This window comes from Ipomoea nil, unplaced genomic scaffold, assembly GCF_001879475.1.
Source record: "Ipomoea nil cultivar Tokyo-kokei standard unplaced genomic scaffold, Asagao_1.1 scaffold0480, whole genome shotgun sequence".
NCBI classification, from domain to species: Eukaryota; Viridiplantae; Streptophyta; class Magnoliopsida; order Solanales; family Convolvulaceae; genus Ipomoea; species Ipomoea nil.
In genome coordinates this window covers 3,622,989-3,644,315 of record NW_017616908.1, presented here as the reverse complement: position 1 = coordinate 3,644,315, position 21,327 = coordinate 3,622,989, and the positions used below count along the sequence as shown (strand labels likewise).

Sequence of the window (21,327 nt, the reverse complement as noted above, 5' to 3'; positions counted from 1 at the left end):
GGCAATCATGTGCGTATACTCATGAACAAAATGGCAGGGTAGAACATAAGCATAGGCATGTTGTTGAAACGGGACTAGCATTATTGGCTCAATCCTCTGTTTCTTCTCGTTTTTGGGATTATGCTTTTGAAACTACGGTTTATCTAATCAATAAAATGTCCACTCATGTCTTATCTGATAAATCTCCTCATTATCTTTTGCATCGGTCTCCTCCATCTTATTCATATCTGCGTGTTTTTGGGTGTTTATGCTTTCCAAATCTGCGTCCCTATAATCGCAACAAACTACAGTTTCGGTCATCCCCTTGTGTCTTTCTAGGATATCCTCCATCTTTTCGTGGCTATCGTTGTTTAGACACTAACACTAACAAGATTTTTATCTGTCGCCATGTGCGATTCGATGAGGCTGTCTTTCCTTTTGTTGCCTCTGTGGATTCGCAGGTTTCAAAACCACGCCCGGAGCCGTGGGGTGTTGCACCAATTGTTTCTGGTGGTGATCCGACTATTGTCACGGCTCGTGACCTTCCTACCGCGCCCATAGTCGCTTCTGACCACCACCGCCAGCAGTCTGCTACTGCCGAGCCCGTGACCGAGTCCGAGCGGACAGTCACAGACCAGCCGCCTGCTCGGCCGAGGGGTCGACCCCGTGGTTGATCCCGTCCCGCGCCCTCGCCCGTTCGGTCTCATACGATGAATACGTGGAGCTCGGGACCTCATGATCATGTTGCTCTATCTACTGACATACTACTGAGCCTACATGTTTTACTCAAGCGGTCAAATTTCCTGAATGGCGGGATGCAATGGATTTGGAATTTAATGCCTTGGTGCACAACAATACATGGAGGCTTGTTCCTTTTAAATCAGGTATGAATGTGGTTGGCTGTAAGTGGGTGTTTAGAACCAAGAGGAAAACTGATGGTTCGGTTGAACGTTACAAGGCTCGTTTGGTTGCCAAGGGATTCAATCAGGTTGCTAGTGAGGATTTCTTTGAGACCTTTAGTCCCGTGGTTAAACCGACTACGGTACGTCTTCTTTTATCCTTAGCTATTTCTCGTGGATGGACTATTCGACAGTTGGATATACACAATGCTTTTCTAAATGGCAATCTTGCTGAGACGGTTTATATGCGCCAGCCCCCTGGTTATGAAGACAAAACGATGCCCGGACACGTTTGTCTCCTTCAACGTTCTTTATATGGGCTTAAGCAAGCTCCCCGTGCTTGGTTCACTCGTTTGCATGATTTTCTGGTTTCTGCTGGTTTCTCACCTTCCAAAACGGATGTCTCCCTATTTATATATTCACATGGCAATACTCGTCTATATTTTCTGGTTTATGTGGATGATATTTTGGTTATGGGATTTGATCCGGCTCATGTGACTGCTCTTATTGACAAGTTGGCTCTTGAGTTTAAAGTTCGTGATATGGGTGCGCCCTCGTTCTTTCTGGGTATTGAGACCGTTCCGTTGTCTGATGGCATGCTTCTATCTCAACAACGGTACATGAAGGATATTCTAAAATGAGCAGGTATGGTTGATTGCAAGCCCGTGGCTACTCCGGTTTCAACCACGAAGGCCGAGACTGATGTCGTGGTACCATACGCTGATCCCACTTAGTATCGCAGCTTTGCAGGTGCTCTGCAATATCTTACGGTAACTCGACCTGATCTTTCCTATGCAGTCAATCGTTTGTGTCAGCACATGCACTCTTCCTCTACTGCGGATTGGGCGGCTCTCAAGAGGGTGTTACCGTATATAAATGGGACACTACATCTTGGTCTTAAGATTATGTCTTCTCCTTCTCTAGATATTCATGCATATTCTGATTCGGATTGGGCTGGCAATCCTGATGATCACAAATCTACTAGTGGTTTTGCTGTATTTTTGGGGACCAATCTTGTCTCATGGGTTTGTCGAAAACAACGTACTGTGGCTCGTTCATCAACTGAGGCTGAATACAAAGAACTGGCTGATGTCTCTGCAGAGGTTACTTGGCTCGTCTCTCTGATGAAGGAAATCGGGTTTGCGCCACCTTCTGTGCCCAAACTCTGGTGTGACAATCTGGGAGCTACTTATCTGTGTGCTAATTCGGTGTTTCATGCTCGCACCAAGCACATTGAGATCGACTACCACTTTGTTCATGATAAAGTCGCGAAGAAGGAATTACAAGTCAATTTTATTTCTACCAAAGATCAGATAGCGGATATTTTTACTAAGTCTCTTTCGTCTGTACGTTTTAATTTACTCCGTTGCAAGCTCAATGTTTTGGCTGACCAACCTTGTGCTTGAGGGGGAGTATTAGGACTCTATTATCCATATTAGACTAGGACTATATTATCCATATTAGACTAGGACTATATTATTCGTATTAGACTAGGATTATATCTAGCATCTCTATATATTCGCTCCCTGTACTCTCAGACATTATTATTGAATACAGAAAATATATTCTCTTCATGCAAGGCAAATCGCTCCACCGTAGCCTTTGAGTTGGCCTATGAAGGCTCGTCATTGGCTAAATTTGTCTAGAATTAATTTGGTCCATGCAAGTTGGCGAGTTATGGGGACTATTTTTTTTTTTTTTTTTTCAATAATTAAGATCAAATCTAATTAAATTTAAATTTAAAGACCAAAAACAAAACAATCAACTTATTTACTTTCCTCACGAGACAAATGTGAGAGATACGATGTTTCGATGTATATATATGGATTATTTGTATATATGCCTACGAGTTTGAATAGGAATTTTCGATTCCCAATTTCCCATTGATTAATGTTATGTATACTCGTATGTACGTGTATGTGTATATTTGGCAATATTGTCAGATGCGTGCATGGCTACAAAACCATTCACATGGGTATGTTGGCATGGATTAGATCATCTTCTTCTTAAACAAAAAAACAATAATTATTTTTACATTAAAAAAAAATCTTTTTACATGTAAGATCACGTGATATGATGTTTCTCGTCCACTGCATACATATATATGTATGTCGAATAGTTTTTCATCCACCATCTTGAATATGTATGTAAAGTTATGCATGTTTTCACAAAGTTGCTACCTATTGTTTTGTCAAAAATTGCATGCAGATTATGTTTTTTGGCCAAGAATGTCATCCACTGATTCGTAAACATAATTTGCATGTAAATGATGATTTTTGTAGATCATATTTTCAATTGCAAAACGTGAATTTAATGAGCTCGCACTTGACGGGAGCAATTATTTAGGTGGTGATCGAGGTATATCTAGCGTTCAAGAAATTAAATCAAACTATTGTTATTAAATCACAAAGCACCGATGCCCAGACGACGAGCTCTCATTTTTCTTACGTCACCACCTAAATCATGACCTTGAAAATGAGTATCGTATTGAAAAAGATCTCCTTGCGTTATGGAAGTCCCTGAAGGACCGTTTCGACTAGCAGTTATCAATTGTCGAGGAAGAGGTCGCGATTGAGGTTATAATTGAGGTGGTAGAGGTAGAGGCAACAACAATGAGTTTCAAGCCCAAAATAATAAGCGGAGTGAACTTATAAATAATTGTATTGAATTCTTTTGTTATTTAATTATCATGTGAATTTATAAATAAGGGGAAAATGCAATTTTAATCCTTCAATTGTTCTTTACTAGCTATTTTAATCCCTAACTTTTTACTGTTACAATATACGTCCCAACTGTACGTACTCTTCGAAAAAGTTACAGTTTTAACCCCCGTAGTAACAAAATTATTAAACTCTATTAAAATTTTATTTAGTACATGTGTATTTTAGTACTTTTTAATAATTCTTCTATAATATTTTACTTAATTAACAAATTATTATGCAAATGAAGATGGCAGGGACAAACAGGTGAATCCAGAATTAAGGACAAGAAGTGAAATGTTGCATATGTTGTATGGTAAAGTATTTCATGATTGAACTGGACATCTCTTCACAGGATCCTATGCCTTTTCTATACTTAGATTAGATTGGAGTATTTGTTTCTCATGAATTACTCATGCTTACAATTCATTAATTCAAGCTATATCTCTGTTGTTAAAATTGCAATGCATGTACTCTCTCATTTTATCCTCCTCGCTCAGCTGGGCCAAAACATACCTCTTCACCTGCGTTTCTATCTCTAATATGACAAAAGCTTGTGTGAGATCAATTTGTGACACAGGTCGAATCTTTTATTACATGGGTCAACATGTGCATCTCACGTCTCCGCCTCATCGTTTCTCTCTCTTTGTTTTTGCCATAAGATTGATTTTCCATCTCATCCGCTCACGCGATTCTCTGCTTCCTTGCATCTCCGCCACTCACCGTCTTCGTCTCTCTTGCCTCCACTTCTGCCACAGCCTCCCAACTCCGATAAGTTTTACAACTCGGCTAATGAGAATTTCTCTCATTCAAATCCCTAATACTCTACCAAGAAATGATTTCTATCAATGTAAAAACATAATCTCTACCCAGAAATTCTTCCAGGGATCATATATAAGTTTCAGAATAATACTTAAATAATATAAAGGAATAAGCTAGGTTCAAATTAGCCACTAAACGTAACATGAAAATGCAAATTAGGCCACTGAATAAAATAAAGTGCAATTATGCCACTAAACACTCCAAAAAGTGCAATTTCCAAAAAAAAAAAAAAAGGTACAAAACGACGTGGTTTTGCACCAGGGCGCACAATACAATGTGCACCCTGGTGCACGATATAAATTGTCGCATTCCCTACAATCATTATTGTGTGGACCATGGTCCACTCAAGTTGTGTGGACCATATTTTGTATACTGTAAAATAATGTACATTCAGTACAAAAATAATGTACATTCAGTATAAAAATAATGTACATTGTGTTCAGGGGATGTACATTATTTTTGTACTGAGTGTATATTATGTTGTATAATGTACATACCGTACAAAAATAATGTACATTTAGTATATTAAAAATGTACTTTTTGTTGTGGTCCACATAACACTGTGTGGATTATGGCATTATTGTGTGGACCATATTTTGTCTACTGTAAAATTATGTACATTCAGTACAAAAATAATATACATAGTATTCAGGAATGTATATTATTTTTGTTCTGAGTGTACATTATATTGTATAATGTACATTCAGTACAAAAATAGTGTACATTTAGTATATTAAATAACAAATTGCACTTTTGGTCCTGTGAGTAGTATGGTACTGGCAATTTGAGTACGTGACTTTCAAAACTCCCAATTTAAACCTTTAACTATGCAAAAATTGGCAGATTTGGTCCTCCGGGCCAAATTGCCGGCCAATTTTGGCCGGAAAAACATAAATTGGTTCGAATTTATTTGTGTTGAGGGCAAAATCGTCATTTCACTCCCTTCTTCATTCTCCCTTTCTTCTTCATTCTTCTTCTTCTTTCTTCGCTTCTGATACTGCAAATGCTCATGAATATATATGAAAAATAAAAATAAAAAACACAGCCACAGGTAATGCATATCGACAAACAAACGAGAGAGGAGTCCGCCGATCTATTGCTGCTGGTGACTCACCATTGCTGCTCAGCTGTCGGGGAGGGAGGTCGCCGGTCGGAGCTGCTGGTGGTGGTCGGAGAAGCAGTTGCCATCTACGCCGAAGGAAGCTCGCCGAGGATTCGATCCATCCTTCTCCCGAAAGAAGCTGCTACGCCGGAGGGTACTGTAGGTCGACGAACAAGAGAGGAGTCCGCTGATCTGTTGTTGTTGGTGACTCGTCGTTGTTGATCAACTGCCAGGGAGGGAGGTCGCAGGTATGAGCTGCTGCAGCTGGTCAGAGAACCCGTCGTCATCTACGCTGGAGGAAGCTCGTCGATGATTTGATCCATCTATCGTCGTTGTCCTCCAGAATTGGCCATTAACGCCAACGAGAGAAGAGGTCGCCGGATCTTCTGTTCTAGTTCGTTCCAACCACCCCATCCACCATAGATTTTTCGCTGCTCAATGGAGAAGAACGCCGGTGGCTGTGTTTTCAACTTTTTATTTTTTATTTTTTATATATATTTTTAATAAATAAATAAATATAATTTATAAAAAAAAAATAACAAATATTTTTAAGAAGCGAAGAAAGAAGAAGAAGAATGAAGAAGAAGGGAGTGAAATGACGATTTTGCCCTCAACACAAATAAATTCGAACCAATTTATATTTTTCCGGCCAAAATTGGTCGGCAATTTGGCCCGGAGGACCAAATCTGCCAATTTTTGCATAGTTAAAGGTTTAAATTGGGAGTTTTGAAAGTCACGTACTCAAATTGCCAGTACCATACTACTCACAGGACCAAAAGTGCAATTTGTTCTATATTAAAAATGAGTTTTTTCCTAAAATGGTCCCTCGACTATCGCTTATTCTCAATTTTGCATTTCGACTTTTAATTGCACCCAATGTGGTCCCTTGACTTTTAAAAACTCCCCCAAATTGGTCCTCCGTTAGAAATTCCATCTATTGAGTGTTAAAATGAAGGGCATTTTCGTCCATTCACCTATTATATGCATAATATACTCTGAAAAATAGTCGAGGGACCATTTTGTGAATAGTCGAGGGATCATTTTGAGAAAAACTCATTTATTTATTTCCATTTTTTAACACTATCAAATTAGAATTTCTATACATTTTTTTTCTTACAAATATAAATAGTTAAAATCTACAATCAAATCTCAAAATTTTAAACGTTCTCTACAATTTTTTTCCTTTTGTCTAGACGTACAAATTTTTCCCCTATCCCTATCAAGTTTTACAATAAATTTCGTAACATTCATAAATACTCATATACTTTTTATTTTTATCTTTTTATGTTCATATATATATATATATATATATATATATATATATATATATATATATATATATATATATATATATATATAATCATATAATCATATTAAAACTTCAAAAGACAATCAATCACTATGTATTACATTAAATATTATTTTTATAGTTAAAATAAAATTATTATTTTTTTACGTACTTTGGTAAACAAGTTTAAATTTCAAATTTAAGTTTATTAACATTCATATATAAAATACAAACAAACTTCAAAATGACAAAAACTTGTAATATTGGTAAATGATGAGACTTTAGGTTTAGAATTGTTTGTTTTGTGCTAATTATTTTTGCATTTGGTTTATTTTACTTGTTCTTTAAGACATAAAATTGATAGCCATAGTGACCGAAAAGTGAAGAGTACATTTTGGGTGTCTAAACTAATAAAAATAGTAATGTTATTTTTAATGGTAAAAATAATATTTAACATGATACATAGTGATTGATTGTCTATTGAAGTTTTAGTATGTGTGTGTGTGTGAACATAAAAAGTATATGAGTATTATATTTTTGAAATTTACGGAACTTATTGTAAAACTTGATAGGATTAGAGAAAAAGTTTGTATGTTTAGACAGAAGGAACAAATTTGTATAGAAAGTTTAAAATTTTGAGGTTTGATTGTGGATTTTAACTATTTTTATTTGTAAAAAAAAAAATGTATAGAAACTCTAATTTGATAGTCTTACAAAAATGGAAATAAACAAAAATGAAATAAATAAATGAGTTTTTCTCAAAATGATCCCTCGACTATTCCCAAAATGGTCCCTTGACTATTTTTCAGAGTATATTAGGCATATAATAGGTAAATGGACGAAAATGCCCTTCATTTTAACACTCAATAGACGGAATTTCTAACGGAGGACCAATTTGGGGGAATTTTTAAAAGTCAAGGGACCACATTGGGTGCAATTAAAAGTCGAAATGCAAAATTGAGAATGAACAATAGTCGAGGGACCATTTTGGGAAAAAACTCATTAAAAATTTACATTTTATTATGGTCCACATAACATTGTGCGGATCATGGTCCACATAACATTGTGTGGACCATAATTTGCCCATTCCCTACCCGTACGCCGTAGCCCATCAATCGTTATGCTGTGGACTCGTGCCCAATGTGCATTATGGGCACGGTAACGGTGCCGTCAGTGGCACCGTTATCTTCCTTTTTAAAAAAAAATAATAAAAAAATAAAAATAAAATCAGACTGCTTCGTTATAGGAGCATATATTCACAGCTCTGTGTTCATAATTTAATAACTGTACATTCATAATTCCATAATTGTACATTCATAATTCCGTAATTGTACATTCATAATTCAATAACTGTAAATTCATAATTTTCGAAGCTCTATGTTCATAATTGTAAGTTCATAATGTCAGAGTTCTGTGTTCATAATTCCATAACTGTACATTCATAATTCCATACTGTATATTCATAATTCCATACTGTACATTCATAATTTTCGAAGCTCAATGTTCATAATTGTAAGTTCATAATTCCATAACTGTACATTCATAATTCTATAACTGTACATTCATAATGTCATAACTGTACATTCATAATTTCATAACGAATACGCTGTTAACGCCGTTAACGGCCTTTCAAACAATTTTTTTTTTTTTTTTAGTTAGGACAGCGTCGTTTTCCCTGAAAACGACGCCGTTTTAGAGACGTGCGCACCTTGCAAGATGCGCACTTGCGCATAGCAGAATTTGTCGTAGCCCATCAAGACATCTTCTTCCTATTGGGCCACCATGTCTTTTGGCAAATTATATCGTGCACCGCGCATCAAAACGACGTCGTTTTATTTAATGAAAAAAAAACGGAATCTTCGCAAAAAATAATTATGTTCTTCAGTTTCATTTTGTATACACTGCAGTTTCAGTTCAACACAACTACAGTTTCATTTCGATAAAACTACAGTTTCATTCAATATTTATACACTCAAATATGTGAAAATGTTATTTAATTTTATTTTATATACACTATAGTTTCATTAAAACACAACTACATGATCATTTCAATATAATTACAGCTTCATTGTACAATATACACTCAAATATGTGAAATGTTATTCAGTTTCATTTTATATATACTGTAGTTTCATTTCACCACAACTACAGTATCATTTTCATATAACCGCAGTTTCATTTGATAATATAAAAATAATACGTGAGACAGTGTCGGTTTAGGCACACTGTAGTTTCACTCCGTTATAACTGCAGAAACGGCGTCATTTTGACGCGCGATGCATAATCGATTATGCACCACGGTCCACGATATAACGACCCATGTCTTTTCTGGCAAATTATGTTGTGGACTCGTGTCCACAATGCATTGTGGACACGAGTCCAAAACGACGTCGTTTTCATGGAAAATGACGGCATTCCAGTTAAAAAAAAATTGATTTTGTCTCGCCGTTAACAGTATTATTCGTTTGTGGAATTATGAATGTACAGTTGTGGAATTATGAACACAGAGCTCTGACATTATGAACTTACAATTATGAACATATAGTGATAAAATTATGAACATAGAGCTCTAAATTTGTGAACATAGCTTCGAAAATTATGAATGTACAGTTATGGAATTATGAATGTACAGTTATGAAATTATGAACACAGAGCTCTGACATTATGAACTTACAATCATGAACATATAGTGATAAAATTATGAACATAGAGCTCTAAAATTGTGAACATAGAGTTCTAAAATTGTGAACATAGAGCTTCGAAAATTATGAATTTACAGTTATTGAATTATGAATGTACAGTTACGGAATTATGAATGTACAGTTACGGAATTATGAATGTACAGTTAGGGAAGTATGAATGTACAGTTATGGAATTATGAACACAGAGCTCTGACATTATGAACTTACAATTATGAACATATAGTACTAAAATTATGAACATATGCTCCTATAACGAAGCGGTCTGAAATTTTAAAAAAAATAATAAAAAATTGTGAAAGATAACGGTGCCACTAACATCCAATCGTTATACCCTACACTACGGCGCGCGTAGCATTGTGCGCCGTGCGCCTCTGAAAACGACATCTTTTTGGGAGGCGCGGTAGGAAATTGCTGTGATTATGTATATTTGTTTATACAATTATGTATATTTGTTCATACAGTTATGTATATTTTTTTATACAATTATGTATATTCTTTTTATACAATTATGTACATCCGTATCAGAAAATTTGTGTGTATTATGTTAAGAGTTGATGTGTATTATGTTAAAAGTTTATGTTTATTATGTATTATGTTAGATTATGTGTATTATCTTTTAAAAAGAGTATGTATATTTTGTTATATAATTATGTACATTCATGTATACAATTATGTGTATTCTAGTATAACATTATGTACATTTTTGAACAACGATTTTTTTTTAAAGAAAAAATTACTGCCATTCACTGGGGCGGGAAATTTCAAAAAAAAAAAAAAAAAATTAAAACAACGTCGTTTTGCATCTGGGCGCACAGTGCAACGCGCGCCATGGTGTAGGATATAAATTGCCACTAACATCATCGTTACTGTGTTCACAATGTATGCTGGACACGGATCCATAACATAAAGATTGGTCTTTTCTACCTCTAACTCATAAGACATCTTCCCCTTCTTGGGCTACCATGTATTCCCTACCACGAGCCCATCAAGACCTCTTTCTCCTCACGGGCCACCATGCCCTCTCCACCTCTAGCCCACCAAAACATTTATTCTTATTGGACCAAAATCCTCGCCACCAATAAAAATGGCCTCCCTTGAACTAATACTCTACCAATAAAAATGGGCCCATGGACTTATGGCCCATCAAGATTGAACATATTTCTTAAATAAATGTGTTTAGTTAAAATAAAATATTGTGAAAATTGGATACATTTTAAACAAATAAATTTACCAAAATGCATTTGATTTTTTTTAAAAAACAAATGCATTTGATTTTAAAATGAGGACAAATACAACTTTTTCTCAAAAATCGCATTTGGGAAAACTTGGACCATACACGAAACATATTTGGAAAATGCATTTGATGTAGTATTACATTCTTAACTTGTAAGCACAATTTTTCAAATATGTTTGTTGTAGGAAAGATGGAGAATATATGCTCATATAAGAGGTTAAAGTATTTATAAGGTCTCTGTAATATAAGATTGTTTTGTTCAATTTAATATTTATACTTTAATTTTGTTCAATTTAATTCTTTTACTTTAAAAAGTACTCCGTAAAACAATTAAGGACGGTAGATGATGTGACACTGACATCATCTCCCACGTTATCATACTTACATACCAACTCATATATTATTTTATAAATATTTAAATTTAATTATTTTTACCAACAATATATTACATTAATATGTCCAAAATAATTAAATACATAAATATTTTCTCACAATGATATTTGAAGACCGAACCGCTTACATTGAGAAGGCACTCACTACCACTTTACCACTACCTTATCTTGAAAATTCATTGTAAAAAATGATTAAGTACCATTATAATGGACAAAACTTTTAATCAAAACTTGTCAAAACCCGTATTTACATTTCACTTAAATGGAAATTAAATTCGTAATTTTTTTTGTTTTTGCAAAAATTAAATAATGTCAAAGGCAATTGGCATTTTAAAAAAACCATTAGTAAAATAATATTAATAAAAAAATTAATAATGACGATAAGTATGTAATATTTTAATTTATTATGATCTATAATATTTTATAATTGATATTTTTATATTTTGTATTAAAATGCATATTACTTATTATTTTATCAAAAAATATTAACATTAATAAAAATGTATTGTGCATTGCTAATGTTAATTTATTTTTTTTTGAATATATTAAGTCATCTGTATTTTAATATAAATTTAAAAACTTTATTTGTAAAAATTTGAATAAATTAAATTAAAATATTAAAATTTAATATTCATTTTTTTTATCAATTTAGATTAAATTATTTAATGTATCAATATATTATTTTTCATATTAAATGCCAACTATATTTATTGTATCAATATATTATTTATTGTATTAATGGAATTTAAAAAAACTATAATGATATTTAACCATTAGTTTTGTATTTTTATTACAACTTAAATTTCCTACCAATCTCATTTTATAATGATACTTAATCATTTTTTACAATAAATTTACAAAAAATGATAGTGTTAAAGTGGTAGTAAGTGCTTTCTTTATGCAAAATTTTAGGTCTTCAAATGTTATTGTGAGCAAATATTTATGTATTTATTTTGGATGTTGGCATGTAAGTATGATGACCTGGCAGAAATGATGACAGCACCATATCAACTATTGTTTTTAATTGTTTCACTTTTTAAAATACAAAGACAAAATTAAACAAAATATTATAGTATAAGAATCTCATAGGCAGTTTATTTTATATGTTGTCTCAATTTAAGTCCTTTGTCAATTGTCATCTTCAATTCCATCCACCTGTCTTTCCTTTTGAATACCATTCAGTGTTATCAAGCTAAAACCATAATATAATATAATATATTATGTATTATATTATATTTTAAATCAATTATATATTTATCCTGTATAATCGATTTAAAAAATAAACGTTGGACCAACCCATTCTTTGTCGCTACCACCTATGGCTTGCTTCTTATTCCGAACCCAACAAATTAATAAATATTTCCCCCCTACCAAAAAGTATTTATTTACTTAAATAATTAATTTCTCATCTTAATCAATATAATAAATGGTGTCGTAAACCCATATCTATGATGTCATTGGTCAATATTAACCAAGTCACCTCGGCTTCCAACCTAATATTACAGCAAACATTATTAAAGAAAAAAAAAAAAAGTTTGACCACTGTTGTGTATAGTATTAGGTTGTGGGGCAGCATCACAACTGTCCCCATTTGCCGGATATGCCAAGGCCCCTTGACTATCTTCATTGTGTGCATATATATTATATATATTCTATGCATGTGCTTTATCCTATTTTAATACTATTTGACATCTTCCTATGATTCAGATATGCTTTTTTGACTCATATTATTGTATGGTATATAGTAGCTACCTAGCTTGCTCTCTCGAACATCTTAGGAAATTGCCAGCCACACCACAGTTCACACTCTTCATCCACCTTTCAATTTGCCCCACTTTTTCTCAAATATGTATATGTTAGGAAAATAAGACTGATAATATGAACATAAAAAAATGTTGTAATCACTGTCATAAAAGTAAATTTGCCGTTATTGATGCAGATTCACAACAACGGCAGGCGTTGCCTATGAGATTAACATAGCAATCTTCGTCTCTATACACCTAGAGCAAGGATTATATTGAAACTTAGGGCAATCACAATAGTGATTTTTGAGGAGGCAATGTTTATGTGGAGTCGTGGAGGAGAGAGGGAGAAAAGAGGGAAGGAAATTAAATGAGTATTTGCAGGATGTGTGATTTTTTGACTGAACATGTGGGGCCCGTGTGGACAAAATGTCTGCGCCTTGTTTGCGTGTTTAGTGCAACTTGCACACCCAGAGGGCGCATAAAATTAAGCTTCTGTTTTTTCTTTTCTTTTGTTCTCTCTCGCTCTCTCCTCATCTCTTTCTTTGTAATCTGACAAAAACCCCTAGAAAAATCATGCCTATTGGAGATGCTCTTATACAACATACTCAGAATAATAAAGGGACAAGAAAAAGATAAGATAGTATATGTCTGATGTCTAAATTAATGTATGTTTCCCTTAAATAGTATAAATAATGAAATAAATATAAACAACTACATATATACCATCAAAATTAACTTACTAATATAAGTTTAACTTGAACTAACGTGGTGATGAACACCCTACTACGCTGCCTTCTCATCGAGTCAAGAGAGTTAATGGTAGCTGGATACACAAATCCGATGAAAGAGTTATAATTATATTCTATCCCAAAAAATTAGTTCAATAGGTGGGAAGTACTTCAATTTCAAGCTAAGTTTAAACATAATTATGTAATTTCTTGTGGAACCAATATGACCGAGATTGTTTGAACATTATTCTTGGCATGAGGTCGTGTCTGCTTATAGTTCAACAACCTAAATACAATTTTCAAGGGCCAGCTCTTTTGCCCAAGGTATGATATATAGGATAGTATATATAGTACAGGCCAGCTAGCTAGTGTAGTGTAGTGTGTGTCTGTGTATATTACTATATATAATATAAATAATATATAATATACATATAGTCAACTAAAGATGTGTATGAATAAGAGATCTGGGTTCTTTTTTTTTTTTTTTTTTTGTTGGGCATACAGATATCATGGTAAGACTAATTCAAATTCAAACAGATGGTAGAGTTTGACTAAAAACAAGTTTGAAGATTTAATTTAATTAACCTATGAAAGAAAAAAGAGTAAAAATTTATTTTAAGTTATAAGACGACACGTACACCATCTTACAAACCACAATAATACAAGTATACAACATAATATGGACCAGCAAGTTCTAGGTTTTCGTTTTCCACAACAACTCAATGCTTTCACATGCAGCCAACATTAAGCTAGCTATATTATGAGTATGTAATGTATCCAAAACAAGCAAAACATCCAACAATACAATATAGCCTCATAAACCTCTAACCAAAATGTGATACACGAATCTATATATGGGCCATTAATTTTTCCAAGTCAAAGGAAATGAAATGAAATTATTATGTATAATGAGACAAGCTTAGCTTCTTCTTCTTCTTCTTCTTTTTTTCTTTCTTTTTTTAATAATTATATTTCATTTGTGCCCATGACTAAGTATGGATATTGTTATTATTGATAATTGATAATTTTATATATGATTTTTTTTTTTTTTTTGTGTGGCATGAAACTTTCAACTAATATAATATTGGCAAGAACCAAACTTGTGACCTTATTGGAGAATTATTTTTCACTCATCCGGCCACACACTTTGGGGTAGTTTTTTTTTTTTTTTTTTTTTTTTTTTTTTCCTTTTCTTTTTCTTTTTTAATATCAGACTGTGGGTAGTATTTGTCCTATCCGTATATACTTTATCAACCTATTGAAGCACAAAGAGACACATAGGTGCTATTGAACCAAGCTACTTGACCATTGAGAAGATGATTTTCTTCATATTAGAACTTTTAAAAAGTTAAAGGTCAAATTATTATATAGTATAGATATATTTTCAAGTATAAAAATTTTAATAATGCTGAATAATAAAATAAAAATGATTTTCCTTCATGAATTTACCTCCCAATAAAACTCTTTATATTTATTCGTTACCCATGGACGGGTTACCCCCACAAATTAGAAAAATGAATCAATTCAGTAATCAAATACAAAAAGAATCAAACAATCTCTAATAATAAATATTAAGAAGAGAATATAGCATCACTGATCATAATAAATACATTGGTTACTATAATTAAAATATAGATTGACATTTTTATAATAATAAAATAATGAAAGTAAAAACTTTGTATTATATTTATAAAATTTCCATGCCCACTTCCCATTTATAGTATTTTATATTCTTAAAAAAATTTGACCAAAAATATACTATAAATCGCATCATTTTCATTAAAATAAAAAGTTACTCAACCATTCAAAGAAATTAAATTAGTATAACACATGATAAGCATGTAATTAGATATTGTGATTATCCAAAACAATAGTACATTTATGCGATGCATGCATTAGGAATATATATTTTACATCTGTATATCACAAACTATTAGTATGTAAGAAGATCTAATAGAAAAGAAAGTCAAAAAAGAATAATAAAAGAAGGATATATATATAATAATTATAGATAACAAAAAAGTGTAATTAAATTTAGAGAGGAAAAAGTCTCAACTCTCATGGCTCTTGTTTGAAGAATATGGGGGGAACCATATCTTGAAGCAGGCCGAAGTCCGGCGGCAGCTGCAACTGGGCTAGGTTTTGTTGGTGGAAGGCGGCGGCGCCGAAGGGGTTTGCGCCATGGGTGGCGAAGAGGTGGTGGGGCGGCTGCATTTGGGCCAACAGCTCCGGGGGAAAAGCGATGGGCGGCGGAGGTCCGCCTAGCAGCGGCGACGATGGAGTTAGCAGAGACGGCGGCAGCATTCCGGCGATGGTTCCCCGGAGATTGGTGGGAATGTGGTGGTTGTGTTGGCCCTCGTAGGTTGTGATAACAATGGAAGGGTCTTGGTATGATCTCTCCACACGTTTCTTGACCGGACATTTTTGACTTGTGCACCTGTAATAGCTTCTGCATTCACACCAACAACACCAATCATCATTCATCAATCTCTGCTAATAACTTGTGTTACAATTAAACAATCCTTAATCTTGATCCCCTACCACAAAATCCGCTACAAACGTACCAAGGAAGAAACAACAAAACTATATATATACATATATACAAAACCTTGGCTTGAGCCTCTAGATTCATGGTAATTAAAATAACTCCATTACTATATGCAGTATATATACTATATTGAATCTTTGTTTTCTCGGGATGAGACTAATTCAGTTAAATCTGGATTCGGGACAACTCTAGGACAATATTATTTCTAGGGTTAGCTAGTGTGGGTAGGGCAATATATAGTATGTAGGGCTTAGTACTAATTAAGAGATATGGAGAAGCTAGAGTTTATGTGGTACCTTGGATAAGGGCTATTCTTGACAGCTTTTTGTCCATATTTTCTCCATCTATATCCATCTTCAAGATGATCGACTTCACTCTTTGTCATGAAGGCAAATCGCGGCTGACGTTGCTTCTTCTCCGCCTTCTTCTTTCCCTTGTTCCTGCTCATACAACCAAGCTGCAGTGAGTAGCTAGTAGAATCACCAAGAAACATACAACAATATTTGTTCTTTGTTTTCTTTGAATGGCCAGGGAAACTGCAGTCACTGCTCAAGAGTGTGCACTGACTAAATCTAGTTGTTCATAGCTGGTCGGCTCAAATCAAAGGCTAATAGGTCTTGGGTTAGAAGTCAAAATTGTAATCTTGTGGTTAACAAGTCTAACACTTACTTGATTGGAGCATAGAATATATGTTGTTTGTTCACATGCACGAGAGGAATATAATGGAACTTACTCTTTCTTATCTTCTCCATCTTCTGAAGCATCCATGGCTTGCTTATCTCGCTTGGAGCCCTTGTTGGAGTCCTCGTCGCCGGCAGCTTCAGTGGAGGAGGAGGAGATGGAGGAGTTAGGGGTAACCGGGGTTTCATTAGCATTAATATTATTACTACCGCCTCCGCCCCCGCCATCGCCGGCGTTCATTGACGAGGGTTTCTGCTCATCTTTCATGGCGGAAAACGCGGCGTCGGCGGCGGAGGAGGAGTGGGGTGACGAGAACCCGAAAGCGGGTCTCCCAAACTCAGTCGCCCCGATCAAGTGGTCAGTGAAGCTCATGTACGAAGAAGGATCAAGAAAACTGTGATGAGGGTTATTATTAGTAGAGGTGGCGCCGGCGCCGGCGTTGGAGTAGAGAAAGCCGCCGTGAGATCTCTCATCTTCTTGAAATGGGTGGTGGTAGTACAAGTCTCTTAGGTCTTCAGACATGGCAGAGGAAAAGGAGAAGGAAGAAGAAGAAGGAGGAGAAAGAGAGAAGGGATTCGATAAGAGAGCTTTGGTAATGTGTCTTTATTTTAAGCTTTGACAAAGAGGATTTTTTGAGCGATGTATTTAATAAATTATTAAAAGAAAAAAGAAAAAAAAAAGAAAATCTAAATGTTGATGAGATGGTGACCCCACATTTTGTAAAGAAGGTTTGACAAAGTTATTGTTAGGGCCGAGTCACTTATCACTATGAGTCCCTCTCAGCATCCCCCATCCTTTTATTTGGATTTTCATATTGTTAAAAAAAATTACACTTTTCGTTTATTAAGTTATAAGGTAATGAAAAGTTATAAGGTAATTATACTTGTTGGTCTTATTCACTTTTCATCCTTAAGCTATAAATGACGTTGTAAATTTTGTTCTTTTTTTAATAGGTCGTGTTTACTTTTTGCCCTTAAATTATAACCAACGTTGCAAATTTCATCTTTAATGTTTTATTAGAAAAAAAAGATGAAATTTGCAACATCAATTATAATTTAGAGACGAGAAGTGAGCACGACCAATCAGTAATGATAAATCTTATAATGATTTTATAACTAAAGGGGAGAAGTGTAATTTGTCCTATTTTTAATTTTCACTCCAAGAATTCCAAGCTAATAATAATAATAATAAAATTAAAGAGAGAGAGAGAGAAAATAGTGCCAAAAAAGGCAGAGAAATACAAAGCAGTCTTCCGCGACTAAAAGCTAGGTTCATTAGAAAAACGTGGCAATCTTTAAATTTTTGCTTCATAAATTTAAAATGACCATCCACCCCTATGTGTACGTTCTCACACCACATATATTCCTTAACCTTTTTTCTTTTTTCGATGGTTGAAATTACTAATAAGATTTTTGTAAATTTGAAAAATAATAAGAATGTTTATTTATAACTGAAAACTCTCGCCAAAGACTTTGTGATCAAGTGACATAACTATGTCTATCCCAATTGCGAGGTTACTAGTTTGAGTCCTATCGTGCTTAGTGTGAAATGATGTATTCCCAGATTTTCTCACTCCCTTTATCAACGTAATGAATAATTTCTTTTATTTAAAAAAAAAATTTATGTAACAATTGTCAGTCAAATTTTACTCCAAAAGAATTTAAAACATTAAGATGTTAACAATTGTAATATGTTAATTATTAAATTATTTTGAGATTGATGAATATTCACATCCGTACCTAGTAAGAGTCAATTTATAACTTTCTTATTATTCCAAAAATGAACTTTAAAATCAAAATACATATGTGTGTGTACATGATCTCTAATGCTCCTGACCGGTCCAGGAGCATAAATATAGGCTTTACGGAAGTCCAGGAACTAGAACACAGTTGTCCCACTTCTACCATAATGTTTTCTTGATAATTACAACTCTATAATATTATAGCAGTCAAATATCAGAATGTACAAATAATTAACAATAACAAAAATCTCAAATAAAACAAAAATAAACATTTTTAAAATTTAAAATACAGAAAATATTTAAATTTCTTTTTTATTTTATGACGATGAAAATCAGCAATCATTATTCGAGTGTGTATATAAAATAAGCAATGTTCCTATGTAATAGATTGTACTATCTAGAAAGACTTTATGTGACAGACTCGACCAAGTGTACACTCGGGTGTGGGTCTTAGTGCTACACAAGTTTGATTTAATTCCGCATGGGGTTAGGGAATGATTAATAGGATTACTGGGTTATTAGGATATAATTTAGAGAAGTTGAGAACATTGATTATCAAAAAAAAATAAAAAATAAAAAAATTAAAGCCGGACTAAAAGCCGGGAGAGTGTTTATTTGAACTGGAAACAATGATTATACGCAGTGCATGAATCCATGATTAGCATAGTATTAGTACTGGCATTCTGAAAACACAGTAGGAGTAAACTTTTGAAAGAACTGGATTGGATCCCCCATCAAACTAACAAAAATATTTGAATGAATCAAATTGTATTACAGGCTATTTGGTTGAATGTAGATGTAATTTCTTTACAATATAATTTCTTGACATTCTACATTCTGATGTTTGATTGGAGAGAATTGCAATTCTTTCCTTCCATTCGATCGAAGAATTGCAATTCATGCATTCTTCCATGAGAATTCTAATTTGGCACCATCTTACAAAGAAAAAAACAGGAAAATGATTAAATTATCCCTTATTATTATTATTATTATTATTATTATTATTATTATTATTATTATTATTACACAAGGGCATTTTAGTCTTTATATCACTTGTTTCATTTTCATTCCAAATAATTTTATTCTTCTACCCTACCAAACAATATAATTTGAATTCATATTTTATTCACACCTTATTCTTTTTCCCACCAAATTACAATTCATTTCCTCCCTAATTCTCTCCTCCCAACCAAACGCCCTATTAGGTGCTCTTTCGAAAAGCGATAATAATAAAATACTTAGAGCAATAGTAATAATATCAAAGTAGTTGAATGTTCTCATTTGATCCATTGTCAAAATCAATCACTTACCACTATAGCTACACCAACAAAAGCACAACTTTAATTTATAAATGGGAAAATTGTCAAATAGACCCTTGAACTATAGGCAAAAGAGCAATTAGGCCCTTTAACTTTTAAAATGTGCAATTAGGCCCTTCAACTTGTTATTTTGAGTCAAATAAGTCCAATAACAGATTTTTCACCTGTAATAACCAGTCAAAAAATTCCGGCGACATTTTCCGGCGAAAAAAATTCGACGACAACAAAATTTAAAACAAAAAAAAAAACCTACCGGAGAAGGCGACCAGATCAGGTCGCCTTCTCCACTGGAGAGGGCGGCCAAATCTGGTCGCTTTCTCCACTGGAGAAGGCGACCTGATCTGGTCGCCTTCTCCAGTAGTTTTTTTTTTTTAATTCGCCGGAAAATGTCGTCGGAATTTGTTGACCGGTTATTCCAGGTGAAAAATATGTTATTGGACTTATTTGACTCAAAATAACAAGTTGAAGGACCCAATTGCACATTTTTAAAGTTGAAGGGCCTAATTGCTCTTTTGCCTATAGTTCAAGGGTCTATTTGACCCTTTTCTCTTTATAAATCTATGACTTACCTTGATACCAATTGAGTTTATAAGATTATACCAAACGCTTAATATTATGCAGCAAAAAAAAAAAAAAAAAACTAATTTTAAAAAGAGTTAGTGTCACGTTTCTATGACAATCCTTTACCTTTTAAGCTTCCACCTACTAATAGTATCTTTTTAGCTGATAATTTTACGATTAAAATAGTGAAGTGTTATAATTTCTGGAATCATAATTCATCTAAGATTACATTTCAAAAAGAGTATCAACCGCGGCATTTGAATGCAAGTATGATTGGTAAATATTTGAGGGGATGAAAAGCTGATTGGGCAGACAACATAGTAGAAGTGATCCTATGTATGTGAAGGGAAGGTGTAGGGGTAGATATAGGGCGGAGTAGTCGGATCGGAGAGTGAAATAATAATAGTGAATATTGGCATTTGGGAGGCAATTGCGTGTAATTGGTTTGTTGTACAGAAAAGTTGGGTATTTGGTTGGGTAGAGAATGGTGTTTTCAGACAGCGACACCCAAACACGCGTCAGTCCTGGCCACCGCCATTTGACTCTACCCGACATAACACCTTGTCACGTCGCCTATGCTACGCTCTTAAACCTGCTATCCCCGGTTTTGCCTCACTACACCACCTCTCCATTCAAAATGCTCCTCTTTTATATTTTTTTATTTTTAATATTACTAACTCTATGTCTCTATTACATTATAATTTTTGTATACATACTTTTATAACATATTAAAGCGCAAAGAGTCAATACCCCACTGAAGTTCGAATCAATGACCTCCCATTCAGGAGAACCACATGTGTGCCATTGAGCTACAACCAACATCATTACCAACACCACCAACACCGCCGCCACCACCGTACCACCACCATATTATTATTATTATTATT

At 33.9% G+C, this 21,327-nt stretch overlaps 1 protein-coding gene across 1 annotated transcript; it reads right to left on the bottom strand.

Annotated features, from left to right (window-relative positions):
* Positions 1 to 15,424: 15,424 nt before the first annotated feature.
* LOC109173333 (probable WRKY transcription factor 28) lies at positions 15,425 to 17,431 on the bottom strand. Its single transcript, XM_019322567.1, has 3 exons — positions 16,872 to 17,431; positions 16,435 to 16,578; positions 15,425 to 16,039 (listed from the first exon to the last, which is right to left on the bottom strand). Exons 1-3 carry the CDS (start codon positions 17,339 to 17,341, stop codon positions 15,649 to 15,651), a joined length of 1,005 nt encoding a protein of 334 aa, XP_019178112.1. The 5' UTR covers positions 17,342 to 17,431; the 3' UTR covers positions 15,425 to 15,648.
* Between the last annotated feature and the right edge of the window lie 3,896 nt (positions 17,432 to 21,327).

What these genes read in the sequence shown, in the direction of transcription:
- LOC109173333 (XM_019322567.1), bottom strand. Translation starts at nt 17,341, where the DNA reads ATGTCTGAAGACCTAAGAGACTTGTACTACCACCACCCATTTCAAGAA. An exon ending in GATGGAGAAGATAAGAAAGA is followed by an intron (nt 16,579 to 16,871) that starts GTAAGTTCCATT and finishes TTGTATGAGCAG; the next exon opens with GAACAAGGGAAAGAAGAAGG. An exon ending in AAGAATAGCCCTTATCCAAG is followed by an intron (nt 16,040 to 16,434) that starts GTACCACATAAA and finishes GTGTGAATGCAG; the next exon opens with AAGCTATTACAGGTGCACAA.